General features: G+C 39.0%; 2 protein-coding genes across 2 annotated transcripts; both read left to right on the top strand.

Moving 5' to 3' along the window:
* Positions 1 to 2,958: 2,958 nt before the first annotated feature.
* On the top strand, positions 2,959 to 3,909 carry LOC100468138 (olfactory receptor 52A5). The gene has a single exon (XM_002931190.2). It carries the CDS (start codon positions 2,959 to 2,961, stop codon positions 3,907 to 3,909), a length of 951 nt encoding a protein of 316 aa, XP_002931236.2.
* Positions 3,910 to 16,416: 12,507 nt separating this feature from the next.
* On the top strand, positions 16,417 to 17,373 carry LOC100467891 (olfactory receptor 52A5-like). Its single transcript, XM_002931189.2, has one exon. The coding sequence runs from the start codon at positions 16,417 to 16,419 to the stop codon at positions 17,371 to 17,373; it is 957 nt and encodes a 318-aa protein (XP_002931235.2).
* The last annotated feature ends 1,755 nt before the right edge of the window (positions 17,374 to 19,128 follow it).

Below are 19,128 nucleotides of genomic sequence, written 5' to 3' on the forward strand. Positions count from 1 at the left end.
CTTATTCACACACTGAGAGATAGCTCTTAGTTCTTACTGAACTTAATGATAAAATCTTAGAAGACAAAATCTTTTTTCTTCTTTCTGTGTCAGTACGCCACGGAATTTGGATCCAANGTCAGTATGCCACGGAATTTGGATCCAAGTAGATCCACTTATAACAACAGCAAGTCTTAGTTTTCCATTAATATAATGGACTAATGATGTCAATATCATTAGGTAAGGAAGACAATGTAATTTAAAATGCTTAAAGTGTTAGGAACACGGATGATATCATATGTATTTAACGAATGGTTAATTGTTTTTAAACAAACTGTTTAACTATTTAAACAGATATTTAAAGTGCTAGTTTTGAATTCCAAGCATTCTGGATAATGAAGATTCTTCAAAATATAGGATAAATAACTTTAACATGTCGTCCAATTGTTTCATCAAGTGTTTGAGACACGTAGATACAAATAAATGTGTATTGAAATAAGTCATTAGCACATAATCTTCTATTTGTGGTTAATAATATAAACTTCTGATTTGAGGTAGATCTAGGTTGACTCATATATTTATTTGCAAAAACGAAGGGTTCCGAAAAAAGGAGTCTTAAATAGGAAAGCCTTACTCAGAGCTGAATTAAGTTGTAAGAAAAGGGAGTAATAAATGCTTCTGCAATTGACTGAGATATGTTTGGAGAACTTCACACGTCTCAGGGATAACCTAAGTTTATCAAGGGAAATACTTGAAGGATTATGGACAAGATGTGATTGTGTGATTTTTTAAGATTGCCTATCTTTCATTTTAGATCCTTATCCTGTATTTCTCTGTTTTATACTTGCTGAAATCATTTTTTAAATGATTTTAGAAATTAATAAGAGAAAATGAATATAGCTTGCGAGGTAACTTTTTGCTTGTTCTGAGGAGAAAACACTTTCTTGAAGAAAAGCTAAATACTGTTTGTAAGGAGTCAGCAGGCAACAAAACGCTCAAGGGCTTTGAAAATGATAAGGGAAATCCACTCATAGGAGACCCTGATGAATATAGTGTAATGTGTTTGAGCAGCAAGGAGCAGAAGCAAGAATAGGATGGATATAACCATATGAAAAACCATGTGAAGTGATTTCATTGTACTTTCCGTGGACAGAAGATGCATAAGAGAAGTAAAGAAAATATTACATTTCAGAGAGAGTCACTGTTACTACAAATACTGCAGAATAAATGCCTGCCCAGGCTTAGGGACTGAATGATTACTGATGGGAAGAGAGAAGAGCAGAGAGCCCAGATTGGCATTTCAAATATATTCAAGAGATGTGTGAAAAGCAGGGCACAGTAAGAACAAGCTGTGATGGAAACTGCCATGGAAGACAGCCATGAATTAAAAGCACTTGATTTATTTTCACAGAGAGTAAGCAGGAAAAGTTGCACCACGCATGGTTAGGTTTTGGAAAACCATAGACACTTTGACCAGTTAGGTTGAAAACATTCTGAATCTAGGAGAGAGGNCGAAAATATTCTGAATCTAGGAGAGAGGGATCAGACTATGAAGCCCCTTTGCTGAGACAGGCTGATGAGCTACAAAACTGAAAATATTCTGGTCAAGCTTGTCTTCGGATTATGATCAGAGGAATCGTTTAGCAGCACTGTAGCGCTGACGGCCTAGTTGGAGTCTAGTTCTTGAAATGTCTATACTGGGCATTAAATAATTTTTTCCAGGTCCAATTACCAGGTCACACAAAAAAAAGCACAGCTGATGAGTAGAAAACACAGGATACAGGCAATCTCTTTGGTCCACTAGTCATGGAAAAGGAAGAAACCATCCTACCCATTTAACTTTTCTCATTGAAAATGATTAAGGCATGTTGAAGCATAGACATGATGGTTGTTCTTACAATGACTTTGTGAAAAGAGAAAATCTGAAAGGATTTGTTGAAGGGAAATAATAGGATGGATGACATTCCATCACACATATACACACATCTTCTTTATGCATTCATTTGCTGGTGGGCACTGAGGTTGTTTCCATATCTTGGCTATTGTGGATAATGCTGCAATGAACATGGGATTGCATATTCTCTTCTATATTCTGTGTTCCCGTCCTTTGAATATATATGAGAGGTGGAATTGCTGGATTATATGTAGATTGTCTTTAAGTTTTTGATGCACTTCCATATTGTTTTCCTTAGTGGCTGACAAATATACATTCCCAACAACCATGTACAATGGTTCCTCTTCTCTACTTCCTCTGAAACATTTGTTATCTCTTGTCTTAATGATGGCAGCAATTCTAAGGGGAGTGAGGTGACATCTCAATCATTTCAATTCGCATTTTTCTAATGAATATTTTATTCAGCTGTGCGGAAGGCTATACCCTGCCGTACGTGGAAAAAATGGTGGACTGTAAGTGCATCACGATCTGTAAGATTTGTCAGACAAGAAAGACCAATATTATATGGTATTATTTATGTGGAATCCTGACAAACCTGAACACACACACACACACACACACACACACACACACACGTGAGTTTCAGGGGCCGAGGGATAGAAAAATAGATGAGATATTTTATTGGTACATAAATACATTCTGAAGATCTAATGCACAAGATAGTGATCACAAACAAAAATAATGTATTAAAAACATCAAACATATTAAGGGACTAGATCTTCATTTTTCCCACCACAAAAAGAAAACATAATAAAGCGATGTGATAGAGTGTTGGCTACACTACAATGGCACTCAGAGTGCTCAGTTCTAAAGTATCAAATCAACATATGCAGCTTAAGCTTGGAAAAATTCATGTTTCCTATATGTCAACCATAAATAAAGGAAGGACAAATGGAATATGCTTTAACTAAAGTATGCTTAGCTAAAGTAAAGTAATTGCTTCTTGTTTTTCATTCATGTAGTCTTGATGGGGAGTAGAAGATGAAACAGCGACACCTCTACTCAATTCTACCAACCAAATCATCATGCTCATACCCAATGGTTCCATCTTCATGCCCTCTGTCCTAACACTCACTGGGATTCCTGGGCTGGAGTCAGTGCAACATTGGATTGGGATTCCATTCTGTGTCATGTATTTCATCGCTGTGATTGGGAATTCCCTAATTTTAGGTATAATCAAATATGAGCACAGCCTCCATAAGCCCATGTACACATTTTTGGCCATGCTGGGGGCCACAGACATTGCACTTAGCACCTGCATTCTTCCCAAAATGTTAGGCATCTTCTGGTTTCATTTGCCAGAGATTTCCTTTGTAGCCTGCCTTCTACAAATGTGGTTAATTCACTCCTTGCAGGCAACTGAATCAGGCATCCTACTGGCAATGGCCCTAGATCGCTATGTGGCCATCTGTCACCCCTTGAGACACACCACCTTCTTCTCCCAACAACTCTTGACTCACATTGCAGTTGGGGTGACACTCAGGGGTGCTATTCTTGGAGCCCCATGCCTGGTTCTCATCAAATGTCGTCTTAAACTCTATCGAACTACAGTCATCTCCCATACTTATTGTGAGCACATGGCCATCGTGAAGCTGGCCACTGAAGATGTACGGATCAACAAGATGTATGGTCTCTTTGTTGCCTTCAGTATCTTAGGGTTTGACATAATCTTCATCACCTTGTCTTACGTTCAAATCTTTATCACTGTGTTTCACTTGCCCCAGAAGGAGGCACGGTTCAAGGCCTTTAATACCTGCATCGCCCACATCTGTGTCTTCCTGCAGTTCTACCTCCTTGCCTTCTTCTCCTTCTTCACACATAGGTTTGGTGCTCACATACCACCATACGTTCATATCCTCTTATCAAACCTGTACCTGTTAGTCCCTCCTTTCCTCAACCCTATAGTCTATGGCGTGAAGACCAAACAAATTCGTGACCATGTCCTGAAAATATTTTTCTCTAAAAATCCATCTTGATCATTATTGGCTCCTTCTACAGATATTTTAGGTTGATTTAATGTAGGAACATCAATATGGTGAAAAGGCAATATCTTCCAGAAATACCTATGCTCAAAAATATTTAATTTTAGATGCTCAAAATTGGATGAAGCATTCAACAACTATGATATACTAAAGAACAGTGGTTAACTATTCACATGAGAAAGAAATTCTCTTATGGCCTGATTTGAATTTTTTCCGTTATTCCTGTGTTTTTGATCTATTTGTTTAAATGTAGGTGTTCCTCTCTGGCAACACTTAGACCTGTATAGAAACCAAATTACAGAAAATAGGACAATTCCAGGTTCTTCCAAGGACCATGTCATACATCAATATTCCTAAACTAGCAACCCAGCCCATAGCTATAGTTCTGGCTATATCTCATTTTCTAATATTCACTGTTGTATATATATTTTGACATGTTTGGAATCCCTTATCTGTGTTTGTCTATACTCTCTGAAATACTGGTAAATATAAAAATTATATAAAACCAATGATAGTGATTTGAATAACACCAAACATATAAGGACATAAACTGTAAACAGTGATGAATTTGCATAGGAAAATTATCCTAAAATTTTTATAGAAAAGTTAAGCATATTCACTAATATGCTTTCTTTGTTTTTTAAAGTTTTTTGAAGTATAAGTCACATATAATAAACTTACACATACATAAAATATAAAATTTGATAAATTTTGGTATCTCTACACCTATGAATCCATCTGCAAATTAAGATAAGGAATGGAAGCATCGGTCCCAAAAGTTTCCTCATGCTCCTTTGCATGCCTGGTGGGCCCCCAACAACCATTGATCTACTTTCTGTCACTTGGAGTGTTTGTATTATCTAGAAATTTATAAATTTGACTCACGCAGTGTAAAACCTTGTTTGGTCTCTTCTTTCACTCATTAGCATGCTTTTTTCAGGAATGAAAACATGATCAGTACTTATACAGAAACAGTCCTTTTATATGCACATGTATAAATAATTTTATCTAATTTGACTTTCATGCAAATGAGAAGGTTGAAGTTCCAGAAATGAACACATAGAAAAACAATTCCCCTAGCTAGTAATTCCACTGCCAAAGTCTATTCAAGTATCCTGAGTGCAAAAAATATATCTTATTTATATTTGATTCAACAATACATAGGTAAGTCATTGCCTAACACTTAGAACCTCAGTAAAAATGACATTGAATAATGAGCACTTTATACATTTTCTTGTTGTTGATCAGTGGTATTCAAAAGGAACCAATCTGAAGGCTTAAGGAAATATGTAACATCAGTATACAAAATACCTGCTTAGAAGGGAGTTTATTCCCATATTAATAAGATAAACAGAGATGATGACTTGAACGAATCATTATGTAATTCTGAAATAAAGAATGAGCCAAACACAAAACTGGCATGGGAGAGCCTGACTCCTAAAACAATGACCTCAGCTCTTCACTCTTTGCTGTTCCTCTGCCCACATCTCTTCAACCTCTGTCAGGTGCTTCAACAGCAGATATCCAGTTAAATTTTCTTCATTCAATCTTCAAGACTGTGAACCACTAAGGTGCTTATTTAAAAAAAAAAAATGAGCAGACAGAGAGAAACATCTGGATCACCAATTTTGGACTTATACATAGAGAAAGAAATAACCCAAGAAAGCAGACCACTACAGAAAATGGAGGGGATGATAGCATTCAAAAAGCAGAGGTGAGGGTATTTTGGGGGGAATAAAAAAGTCTTGTTGAATAAAACAAATAAATCTGACTCACAACGTTTTGGTGCTTAATAAAATTTATGTGAACACGATGTATATAAAGTAAGAAACGGCAAGTATGATGATAGAAGGAAGAAAACACATTTGTGGGGTTCTGGTTCCAAGATGGTGGAGGTGTTTGGCAGCACCAACAGAAACAGAGTTAAAGTGGCCAAGAGAGCTCAGTGGAGAGCAGATTGTGATCTCTCTGTTCTGAGACAGAGGCTAGGATATGGCCACTGCTACTCTCTCTGAAGAGTCACAGAAAATTGCCAGGGAAAGCTGCCAGAGAACAAAGGCCGGGATATACCAGCTCACATTGTGCCCATCCCCATCCCCCCTCACAGAGGACAGGGTGACTCTACCCAAAGAGGGTTGCTTGAGTATCAGCATGGCAGGCCCTTCCCCCAGAAGGCAGGCTAAAAAATCAAGAAGCCCACATCCCTAAGGTCCCTATAAAACAGGTGCACACTGCCTGGGTCCTGGTCAATAATTTGGGCTCTGGCATCCCCTCAACCTCTCCTCATCAGAATGACGAGGAGGAGAAATCCCCCCCAGCAAAGAAAAGATAATGAGTCTGTGACCTCTGTCACAGACCTGATGGATATGGATATAACCAAATTATCAGAAATGGAGTTCAGAAAAACAATGGTCAAGATGATGTGTAGGATTGAAAAAAATATTAACGAGAATATAGAATCTCTAAGGGCAGAAATGAGAGTGAATCTGGCAGAAATTAAAAATTCTATGAATCAAATGCAGTCTAAACTAGATGCTCTGACAGCCAGGGTAAATGGGGCACAAGAATGAATTAGTGAAATGGAGGATGGGATGATAGAAGAGAAAGGTTAAGCAGAAACTTGGCTCAAAAAAAAATCCAATCTCAAGAATGTAGATTATGGGAGATTACTGACTCAATGAAACCTTCCAATGTCAGAATCATTGGCATCCCCAAGGGGGTGGAGAAAGAGAGAGGTCTAGAAGAGATATTTGAACAAATTGTAGCTGAGAACTTCCCTAATCTGGCAAAGGAAACAAGCATTTGTGTCCAAGAGGCAGAGAGGACCCCTCCAAAGGTCAATGAGAACAGACCTACACCAGGTCACGTCAGAGTGCAATTTGCAAATATTAGATCCAAGGATACAGTATTGAAAGTGGCCCAGGGGAAGAAAATTCTTATGTACAGAGGGAAAAATATCAGAATAATGTCAGACCTGTCTACAGAGACCTGGCAGGCTAGGAAGGGTTGGCAGGGAATTTTCAAAGCTCTATCTGAGAAGAATATGAAGGCAAGGATCCTTTATCCAGCAAGGCTTTCATTCAGAATTGATGGAGAGATAAGGACCTTCCAGGATCAGCAGAAAATGAAGGAATTAGTAACCACCAAATCAGCCGTAAGGAGATATTAAGGGGAGTTCTATAGAAGTAAAAAGGCCCCAAGAGTGGATGCAGAACAGACATTTACAATCTATAGAAACAAAGACTTCACAGGCAACATGACATCATTAAAATCATATCTCTCAATAATCACTCTCAATGTGAATGGCCTAATGCTCCCATAAAATTCCACAGGGTTGCAGATTGGATAAAAAGACATGACCCATCCATTTGCTGTCTACAAGAGACTCATTTTGAACCTAAAGATACATCCAGACTGAAAGTGAAGGGATGGAAAATCATTTTTCATGCCAATGGAGTTTAAAAGAAAACTGGGGTAGCAATTCCCATATCAGACAGATTAGATTTTAAACTAAAGACTGTAGTTAGAGATACAGAAGAGCACTATATTATGGGATGTATCCAACAAGTGGATATGACAATTATAAATATCTATGCCCCCAACAGGGGAGCAGCTAGGTACACAAGCCAACTCTTAACCAAAATAAAGAGACATATAGATAATAATATGTTAATAGTAGGGGACCTCAACACTCCACTATTAGCAATAGACAGATCACCTAAGCAGACAATCAACAAAGATACTAGGGCTTTGAATGACATACTAGACCAGATGGACTTCATAGATATACATAGAACTTTACACCCCAGAACAACAGAATACTCAGCTTTTCAAATGCACATGGAACTTTCTCCAGAATAGACCATATACTGGGTCACAAAACAGGCCTCAACTGATACCAAAAGACTGAAATTATTCCCTGCATATTCTCAGACCACAATGCTTTGAAACTGGAACTCAATCACAAGGAAAAATTTGGAAGAAACTCAAACACTTGGAAATTAAGAACCATCTGCTCAAGAATGATTGGGTAAACCAGGAAATTAAAAATCAGTTTAGACAATTTTTGGACACCAATGAGAATGAAAACACATTGGTCCAAAACCTATGGGACACTGCAAAGACAGTCCTAAGGGGAAAATACATAGCCATCCAAGCCTCACTCAAAAGAATAGAACAATCTGAAATACAGGTTTTTTTTAAAGATTTTATTTATTTATTCGACAGAGATAGAGACAGCCAGCGAGAGAGGGAACACACAGGGGGAGTGGGAGAGGAAGAAGCAGGCTCATAGCAGAGGAGCCTGATGTGGGGCTCGATCCCATAATGCCGGGTTCACGCCCTGAGCTGAAGGCAGACGCTTAACCACTGTGCCACCTAGGCACCCCTGAAATACAGTTTTTATATTCTCACCTCAAGAGGCTGGTGCTGGAACAGAAGAATAGACCTAACCCACGCATGAGAAGGCAGGTGATCTAGTTTAGAGCAGAGATCAATGAAATACAAACCAGGTGCACAGTAGAGCAGATAAACAGAACTAGAAGCTGGTTCTTTGAACGAATAAATAAGATCAATAAGCCACTGGCCAGGCTTATTCAAAATAGAGAAAGGACCCAAATTAATAAAATTATGAATGAAAGGAGAAAGATCTCAACCAACACTAATGAAATAGGAAAGATCATTAGAAACTTTTTTTTAAAGATTTTATTTACTTATTTGACAGAGATAGAGACAGCCAGCAAGAGAGGGAACACAAGCAGGGGGAGTGGGAGAGGAAGAAGCAGGCTCACAGCAGAGGAGCCCGATGTGGGGCTCGATCCCATAACGCCGGGATCACGCCCTGAGCCGAAGGCAGATGCTTAACCGCTGTGCCACCCAGGCGCCCCTAGAAACTTTTATCAACAGCTTTATGCCAATAAGTTAAACAACCTGGAAGAAGTGGATGCCTTCCTGGAAACCTATAAACTACCAAGTCAGAAACAGGAAGAAATTGATTATTTAAACAGACCGATTAATTATAAAGAGATTGAAGGAGGGATAAAAAACCTCCCGAAAAATAAAAGTCCAGGGCCTGACATATTTCCCGGGGAATTCTACCAAACATTCAAAGAAGAAATGATACCTATTCTCCTGAAGCTGTTTCAAAAAGTAGAAACAGAAGGAAAACTACAAAACCCATTCTATGAGGCCAGTATTACCTTGATCCTCAAACCAGGCAAAGACCCCATCAAAAAGGAGAATTACAGACCTATTTCCCTGATGAACATGGATGCCAAAGTTCTCAACAAATTCCTAGCTAATAGGATCCAACAGTACATTAAAAGGATTATCCATCATGACCAAGTGGGAGTCATCCCTGGGATGCAAGGGTGGTTCAACATTCACAAATCGATCAGTGTGATAGATCATATCAACAAGAAAAGAGTTAAGAACCATATGATCCTCTCGATGAATAAAAAGCATTTGACAAAATACAGCATCCTTTCCTGATTAAAACCGTTCAGAGTGTAGGGACAGAGGGCACATTCCTAATTTCATAAAAACCATCTATGAAAAGCCTACTGCAAGCATTATTCTCAATGGGGAAAAGCTGGAAGCCTTTCCCTTAAGATCAGGAACACAACAAGGATGCCCACTCTCGCCATTATTATTCAACATAGTACTAGAAGTCCTTGCAACAGCAATCAGACAACAAAAAAGGGATAAAAGGTATCCAAATAGGCAAAGAGGAAGTCAAACTGTCTCTCTTCACAGATGATATGATACTCTATGTACAAAACCCTAAAGACTCCACCTCCAAACAACTAGAAGTTATAGAGCAATTCAGTAATGTGGCAGGATACAAAATCAATGCTCAGAAACCAGTTGCATTTCTATACATGAACAATGAGACTGAAGAAAGAGAAATTAGGGAATCCATTCCATTTACAATAGCACAAAAATTATACATTATCTCAGAATTAACTTAACCAGTGATGTAAATTATCTATATTCTAGAAACTACAAATCACTCATGAAAGACATTGAAGAAGACACAAAAATATGGAAAAATATTCCGTGTTTATGGATCAGAAGAATAAAAATAGTTAAAATTTCTATGCTACCCAGAGCAATCTATACTTTCAATGCCATCCAAATCAAAATACCAATGACATTTTTCAAAGAACTGGAACAAACAGCCCTTAAATTTGTGTGGAATCAGAAAAGGCCCTGAGGAAAAACAAAGCTGGGGGCATCACAATGCCGGATTTCAAGCTGTACTACAAAGCTGTGATCACAAAGAACAAAGCTGTGATCACAAAGACAGCATGGTACTGGCACAAAAACAGGCACATAGACCAGTGGAACAGAATAGAGAACCCAGAAATGGACCCTCGGCTCTTTGGGCAACTAATCTTTGACAAAGCAAGAAAAAACATCAAGTGGTAGAAAGACAGTCTCTTCAATAAATGGTGCTGGAGAATTGGACAGCAACATGCAAAAGAATGAAACTTGACCACTCTCTCACAACATACACAAAGATGAACTCCAAATGGATAAAAGACCTGTATGTGAGACAGGATTCCATCAAAATCCTAGAGGAGAGCATAGGCTGCAACCTCTTTGCCATCAGCCACAGCAACTTTTTTCATAACACATCTCCAAAGGCAAGAGAAACAAAAGATAAAATGAACTTGTAAGACTTCATCAAGATCAAAAGCTTCTGCACAGCCAAGGAAACAGTCAAAAAAACTAAGAGGCAGACCACGGAATGGGAGAATATATTTGCAAATGACACTACAGATAAAAGACTTGGTGTCCGAGATCTACAAATAACTTCTCAAACTCAATACAAAAGAACCAAATAATCAAATCAAAAATGGGCAGAAGATATGAACAGACACTTTTCCAATGAAGACATACAAATGGCTAACAGACACATGATAAAATGTTCAAAATCATTAGCCATCAGGGAAATTCAAATCAAAACCACCTTGAGATACCACCTTACACCAGTTAGAATGGCAAAAATTGACAAGACAGGAAACAACAAAAGGTGGAGAGGATGTGGAGAAATGGGATTCCTCTTACACTGCTATTGGGAATGCAAGTTGGTACAGCCACTTTGGAAAACAGTGTGGTGGTCCCTTAAAAAGTAAAAATTGAGCTACCCTTTGATCCAGCAAAAGCAGTCCTGGGTATTTACCCAGAAAGATACAGACATATGCACACAATGTTCATAGCAGCATTGTCCACACTAGCTAATTGTGGAAGGAGTCGAGGTGCCCTTCAACAGATGACTGGATTAAGAAGATGTGGTCCATATATACAATGGAATATTACTCAGCCAACAGAAAGAACAATTACACAACATTTGCAGCAACATGGACGGGACTGGAGGAGATTATGCTAAGTGAAATAAGTCAAGCAGAGAAAGATAATTATCATATGGTTTCACTCATTCATGGAACATAAGAAATAGCAGGAAGATCGGTAGGAGAAGGAAGGGAAGAATGAAGGGAAGGTAAACAGAGGGGGAATGAACCATGAGACTGTGGACCCTGGGAAACAAACTGAGGGCTTCAGCCGGGAGGGGGGTGGGGGATTGGTATAGGCCAGTGATGGATATTAAGGAGGGCACATATTGCATGGTGCACTGCATGTTATACGCAAACAATGAATCATGGAACATTGCATCAAAAACTGGGGATGTACTGTATGGTGACTAATATAACAAAATAAAAATTATAAACATTTTTTAATAAAAAAAGCACCCCCAAAAAACACATTTGTGGATATTAGGCAAGAAAAAAAAAACTGTTTAAAAATATAATAGGGGCGCCTGGGTGGCACAGCGGTTAAGCGTCTGCCTTCGGTTCAGGGTGTGATCTGGCATTATGGGATCGAGCCCCACATCAGGCTTCTCTGCTATGAGTCTGCTTCTTCCTCTCCCACTCCCCCTGCTTGTGTTCCCTCTCTCACTGGCTGTCTCTATCTCTGTCAGATAAATAAATAAAATTAAAGAAAAATAAAAATATAATGAACATTTAATTTATTCAATTTAATGGTGTATTAAGGGCTTAATTATGGCAACCATACTGCATCCTGAATAATTGATCAGGACTTTATCCCTCCAAGGGAAGAAAATTGCATATATATGAAATTTTAGAAGTTATAGGCAAAAAAAAAAGATGGAGAAAACTCTGTGATATTTCTGAATAAGAAATCAAAACTAATAGAATATGATGATAATATTTAGATTTAGACCTGTGTACAATGTTTAATAAAGGTATTGACAGTGGGCATCCTGACATATCTCTCAATCTAATGGAGAAATTTGGTTTCACCATTTTAAATATGATATTAGCTAGGATTTTCATGGATACATTTCATCAGTTTAAAACGTTTCTCTGTTGCTCCTACTTTTCTGATGGTTTTTATATTACATGGATGTTGAATATTCTCATATGTTTTCCCTGTAGTTATTGAAATGATTACATGACTTCTTTCCTTTATTTTGATTACATGAGTAGATACATTGATTTTCTTTTCTGATATTTACCAAATATTTAATTTACACATATAATTATAACAACAAACACATAATACATATACTGAGACTTAGAGGAAGGCGGCTGACTCTTGACCAGCTCAGAATTCAGTAGGTGAGGAAAGGAGAGAAAGGCTGAGGGAAGATCAGCTCAAATCCCTAGGGCATCAAGTGGTGTGTGTCTGGCAGGGAAGAGTGACAGCGAGCTCCAAAGGTCATTTCAGAAGTCAGTTAAAAGCATATGTTGTAGGATACCTGGGTGACTTAGTTGGTAAAGTTCAGTTTGGTACAGATCATTATCCCAGGGTCCTGGGATCCAGCCCCACATAGGGCTCCCTGCTCAATGGGGAGTCGGCTTCTCCCCTGCCTGCTATTCCTCCTGCTTTTGCTTTGCTGTCTCTCTCTGTGTCAAATAAATAAACAAAATCTTAAAATGGTTTAATCTTATATTACTGATGATGGAAATGAGGCACCAAAGAGTTAAAATAAATATCCAGAAGCACAAATAGCCCAAGTTTGGGTCCTGGCTAACAAGGGCCAGAGCTGTTTCCTTCCAAAAATTGACTCCTTATCATCGCATGCTGCTCAAANCAGGCTGCTCAAGTGACCTCACAGCGATATGGAATGTCTATGTTGCCTCTGGCATTTAGTTTCTCATGGGTGGCCAGTGGCATGCCTGCACCAGCTAGCACATGGTTCAAACTCCAAGGAAGGGCAATTAGCAACTGGTATCTGATCAGAGCTCGAGAGTCCTATGCTTTAGTTGTTATATCGAAATCTACTTTTCCTATCCCTAGAGATGGTTCTTCAGAGCATAATATCATCCCTCCTGTTCTTCCTGATGAAACCCCAGCCAGTCGACTGAGAGAACGTCCATATGAAGGACAAGAGCCTGGGCCATAAGATTTCAATCCACACATGGAACTGTCTGGTATTTTGGTTGCCTTTTAGTCTGCTTTCCAGGTCAAATTTCTTCCATGCTACAGATCTGGGAACATATTAACTTTCTAAGGTAAAGAAGACCTGCCCACAAAGTCCTGCTGTAGGCACAATCGCTGAAGAGCTGCTTCTCTCCCACCTTTGAGGTCCCCTTAACTGAGTGTTGTGGATGATTAGATGCAGAGTCCAGGGTATTAGGCAAACACAGGGACAGCTAATGGGTGGAGATATGANCAGGGACAGCAAATGGGTGGAGATATGTGTCACAGTGACCTATGCCCTGTCTATGATGCAAGGAATGAGGAACTTAATCCAAAGGCTTGCTCTGAGAGCAGGAAGAGATTGCCTTAAGTTAAAGATGGACAAACAAATGGCATAGTCCAGGAATCAGACAGATCGACAAGAAAGCTTACCATACAATAAGCTCCCTGCCACTTCCAAACTTTCTCCCCACAACTTGCAAACACCCCCCTCCCTGAGATCACTGACCTGCATCTGGGAATCCTCTGAATTCCCTGGGGTGGCCAAGAGTACATCCGTGGGATAAAGAAGAAGAAGCTACCATTTGTTTTATTTCCAACTTCCTTTCCTTAACAAGCAAAAGATAAAGTTGGCCTCTTTGCTCAGGCAAGACATGGAGTCCCATTCTGTGCATCCCCATTTTGTGTTCCATTTCTCCATCACAGAAGTGAGAACAAGGAATCCCAATCTGCGGTGGAGTGAAACACACTGCACTGTTTGACTAAGCAAAGATACATCAACACCACCAGCTCCTGGCTGCACTAGACATGTATCAGCTCTCCCGGGAACTGATTGAGAAGCTCGTCCTGAGTAATGGTGGCTGCTCCTCTGACTCTAATCGCCCATCTTTGCCACAGGGAATAAAAATATCTCAAGATTTGCAAGAAGCTTATGAAGTTGGGTCATCAGGGGAAATTATGTTAGAAAACACAAACATTCCACCACTGGGACCTGCAAACAGTAACTTTCTCTTGCTCCAGGCACTTTCCACTGCTGCTTCTGGATACTAAGTAAGTGAATAGCAGGTTCCCTGGACATGAAATTCTATGTCCTGAAGGATAAACACAAGTACAGTTGATGGATGTAGATTCCAGAAGCAAACTTACAAATCATAGAAGTCAAGAGTACAAATAAATTCCTGATAGAGTCTGACTTTGATGTTTTAGGAACTGCAATTCAGCAGCAGTCATGATAGCCTGGAGAATCTGCTTTAGAACATTGGGAGGTTAAGGAAGTTAGCAGCATGCTACCAGAGAAGGTGGGTAGAACTGCAGACGTTCTCCTTGAAGGAGAGCAGATCATGAGTAACTTGAATCTTGTGCTATTATATCTGATGGTTTGTAATTCAAAAAGGGGGACATTGTTTGCAGGGAATGTGTTTCTTCAACATGAGGAGGTCTTTCTGAGAGTGAGAGTTGCATGTAGACAGGCAGGTGTGGAAAGGCACTAGCATACATATAGTCAGCTGCCAGGTTTCTGTACGAAAGGGTCCTGCTTTGGGTGGGTGATATGGCAGAATGATCTCCACATCATTCTGAATTTAAAAGCTCTGAGTAGAAATTGGGGTTGTTAGGGTCCAGGGAAATCTCAGATTAATTTTTTGAGATGATGACTTGGTTTGTGGGCAAATGATTCAAAATGCTTAACGAAACAGCACTTTAAAGATATATGGATCAGCTTCATTTAGATTCTGACAGCTATCACTTAGACAACCAATCCACTCTCACTTAAAAAAAAAAAATATTACCCACGCATAATCTTGTCAGCCCCATAGCTGAACTGTAGTGAGCTGCTGATGTCTAGTTGCTGGGGAGTGTGAAGTGTCCCCAGCTAAAGGCTGCATATTGGAATGAGAATTCTGTTTTGGAGGCTTCTCTTCCTGCCTCTGCTGACTCCCCAGGCACTTCCACCTGAATGTACCCATGTGTTTGGAACCATTCTCCATGGAATCACTTGGATAATTCACAAAGAACCCGAATCCCTCACATTTTTCTCGTGTCAGCTTTTGTGGAAGATAAAAATTAGAACTTTCTAGTTTCCTTCAGCAGTATGTAGCCCCAATGTCTGTTCAGGGATCATCTCTTCCAACCCTGGGCTCCCAAACTCGTTCACTTAAACTTACCCCACATCACTTCAGCGTCTTCCCAATGGCTCTCGTGGTGAGACACCCAAGGTTTCTCTTTTACACCAGGTCCTCTTTAACCCTTTTACTTTTGTTTAATGTTGTCAAACTGTCCTTCCTCTCCAATACCTGGAAAAAGTGTGTGAGAAGCTGTGGGTGCTTATCTAACAGATGTATTCTATTTAACACTTGCATCATGAATCAGAATTGAGATACAAAAGAATGCCCTGCTATTGTCTATCTGCATGGAGTCTCAGTGCCACAGCAATGCCATATTTGCACATCCCCTGGTGAGCAGGAAGTTCAAGGTGAGTAGAGGTTATTTGAACCCCATTAATGGAGTCACAACCCTACAAAGGGATCTTCAGTTGATCCTTTATCAAAGAAGTGTTGGTATGTTCTTTAGAAATAACCTGTTTTGCTAGACTATAGTGAAAGGAGGAATAAAGAGAGCGAAAACAAGGCAAAAGTCAAGATCATGGATTTTCATGTTTCTCTGTTTGGTGTTTCTCTGTCTAAGGGATCATTCCAATTATTTTTCTTTCTGATTTCCATGACCAGGTTAGAAGGAAGAGAAGATGGACTGGGGAAGGAAGGAGAACACCACTCAACAGCCTGATCATGGTGGCCCCATCATAGGCACGGGGTCCAAATACTCAGTTGTCATGTGGTGCATATGTCTTAGTGTTGGTGGATGATTTGGCCGAAGTGTATACTATGACCTTTCCTTTGACATTTTCAGACTCATTTAAAAAATGAAAAATAAGCTGATGAATCTGGTTCTCCTATTTTGTCATTCAGTAATCGTATGACTGGATGAGAATAGGATATATTAGAATACATGAAATCACTGTTTGGCAAACTTTGCTAAAAAGGTCCCTGAACTGCCATGCCCATTACAAATGGCACCGTGTTCATGCCCTCTGTGTTAACCTTCATTGGGATCCCNATCCATGGTCTGGAAACTATACAGTGTTGGATTGGAATTCCATTCTGCGCTATGTACATCATTGCTTTGGTGGGAAATTCTCTGCTTTTGACCATCATCAAATCTGAACCCAGTCTCCATGAGCCTATGTATATCTTTCTGGCCATGCTGGGAGCCACAGACATTGCACTTAGCACTATCATTGTCCCCAATATGCTTGGAATTTTTTGGTTCCACTTGCCAGATATCTATTTTGATGTTTGCCTCTTTCAGATGTGGCTCATTCACACATTTCAGGGTATTGAATCAGGGGTCCTTCTGGCTATGGCTCTGGACCGCTATGTAGCAATCTGTTATCCTCTGAGGCATGCTACCATATTCACTCGACAACTAGTCACTCACATTGGAATTGGGGTGACACTGCGGGCTGCCGTTCTGGTCATCCCATGTCTATTGCTCATTAAGTGTCGTCTGAAATTCTACCGAACCAAGTTAATATCCCACACTTACTGTGAACACATGGCCCTCGTGAAGCTTGCCACTGAAGATGTTTACATCAACAAATTCTATGGTCTCCTTGGAGCTTTTATTGTCGGTGGCCTGGACTTCATTCTGATCACCCTCTCCTATATACAAATATTTATCACTGTCTTCCACCTGACCCAAAAAGAGGCACGCCTGAAGGCATTTAATACGTGTATTCCCCACATATGTGTCTTCTTCCAGTTCTATCTCCTTGCTTTTTTTTCCTTTTTCACCCACAGATCTAGATCTTCTATTCCATCATATATACATATCACCTTATCCAACCTTTACCTACTGGTTCCACCTTTCTTCAATCCCCTTGTTTATGGGGTGAAGATCAAACACATCCAAGATAAGGTAGTAAAAATGTTCTGTTCCAAAAGCCAGGCTTGATGTTTGATGGAAATCATTCCCCTTAAATATCCATGGCTTATCTCCTGGTCCTATGTGATGTAAAAGTCCAATGAATAGTTTGGAGTATCATCACACTTTATGAATAAATTAATAAACATATAAATTATTGTGTTAACTAATCACACAGGATATTGACTTTAAGTGAGAAGGTAGTTAGTAGAAAATGAGGGAATTAGAAGAGTAGATAAGATACTGAAATACTAAATGCTCGGCTATAAGAAAAGTCAGAACACGTGACTTTCCTTCTCACTTGATGCTGTTTTGGGGGGAATAGAGCAATTAGACATCCCTTTGCAGAATGTAGTGAGACATAATACTTACACTGATTCTTTTCTACTTAGAGCACAAAGATCAATCACCTTAATATATTATACAAGTCCCGCTACGTTCTTCCCCAATTATTCTGAAATCTTCTTTAGTGTTTTCTTTGTCCCTTAGAAATTCATCCCTTGAATATCTCTTTGTAAATGTAATCTGAACTTTGTCTGAAGTAAATATCTATAAATCTCTCCTGTTCTCAAAGCCTATCTCTATTAAGTAATTCATGTTTAATCAAATTGCTGCTTCTCGACCTAAAATATGTTTGCTCCACAAATCTGGAACTAAGGCATATAATAGCATGCTAATTTTTTTTTTTTATTGTTTTAAGTGGTCATTTAAATTCTTCATTTGTATAAAGAGTAATTTGAGAAAAGCCTGGCATTTGATTTTTTTTTTTTTAGGAATGTGAAAGTAAGTTTTAGACTTATTATAGACAACATTTTTCTAGACCTTTGTTTAATCATTTTCCTAAATCAACCAATGGTATTATTTTGGTCTAAGAAACTGGACAGAAGTCCTGGATGCTAGGATTCTCACTATGTTGGTTTTCCAAAGTATGTTTTCTTTTTTAATATAAGCAAAGTACATTTTGTTAAGCATTGAGATGATCACATACTAATGATAATATTTCATAGAGAAGCTGTATTCTGCAAGCCCATCATAAGTGACGGAAAGTAGTCAAATATTTGTCAAGAATATTTTCTTTAAAAAGCAGATTTAAGTTTGGTATGGAAAAAAAAAAACATTGTATAAGTTGGTTACATACATGAGTTCTGGAATCAAAATGAGCTTGGTTCAAAACATTATTTTGCCATTTACAAACTCCATGCATTGGAATACAACTTATTGTCATAAATTCAGCTACCTAAACTATCAACAAGGAAGAGTAACAGACGTTTCATTGGGAACTATAGACAGAGTGGTCATGGTGTAACAAAATGAAAACTCTTATGTAAGGCCCTTCACATGGGGTGTGGTACCTGGTAAGGACTCAGTAGGGATTATCATAGTCAGCATGGTATCATCATCATTATTGCTTTCATTGTGAAAATCCACATCACTCCTCTTGTGCTTATGCTGAAATGCTGCACCATTACTTTCCAGTTTAGTCATATCACCTGAGAGTTACTTTTATTTTCTTTTTTATTTTTAAAAGTTTTTATTTACTTATTTGACAGAGAGAGTACAAGTAGGGGGAGCAGCAGGCAGGGAGAGGGAGAAGCAGGCTCCCCACAGAGAAGGGGGAGACTGATGTGGCACTCGATCTCAGGACCTGAGCTGAAGGCAGTCACTTAACCAACTGAACCACCCAGGCATCTCAAAGTTAAATTTAAAAATATAAATTAAAGCTTTATGACCCAGTCTTTTGTGCTTTTCATTCCCCTGTACTTGTTGACTGAAGTGTTATTTATA

Source organism: Ailuropoda melanoleuca, unplaced genomic scaffold (assembly GCF_002007445.2).
Source record: "Ailuropoda melanoleuca isolate Jingjing unplaced genomic scaffold, ASM200744v2 unplaced-scaffold11406, whole genome shotgun sequence".
NCBI lineage: Eukaryota > Metazoa > Chordata > Mammalia > Carnivora > Ursidae > Ailuropoda > Ailuropoda melanoleuca.

Coding starts and splice junctions, on each gene's coding strand:
- LOC100468138 (XM_002931190.2), top strand. CDS start 2,959: ATGCTCATACCCAATGGTTCCATCTTCATGCCCTCTGTCCTAACACTC.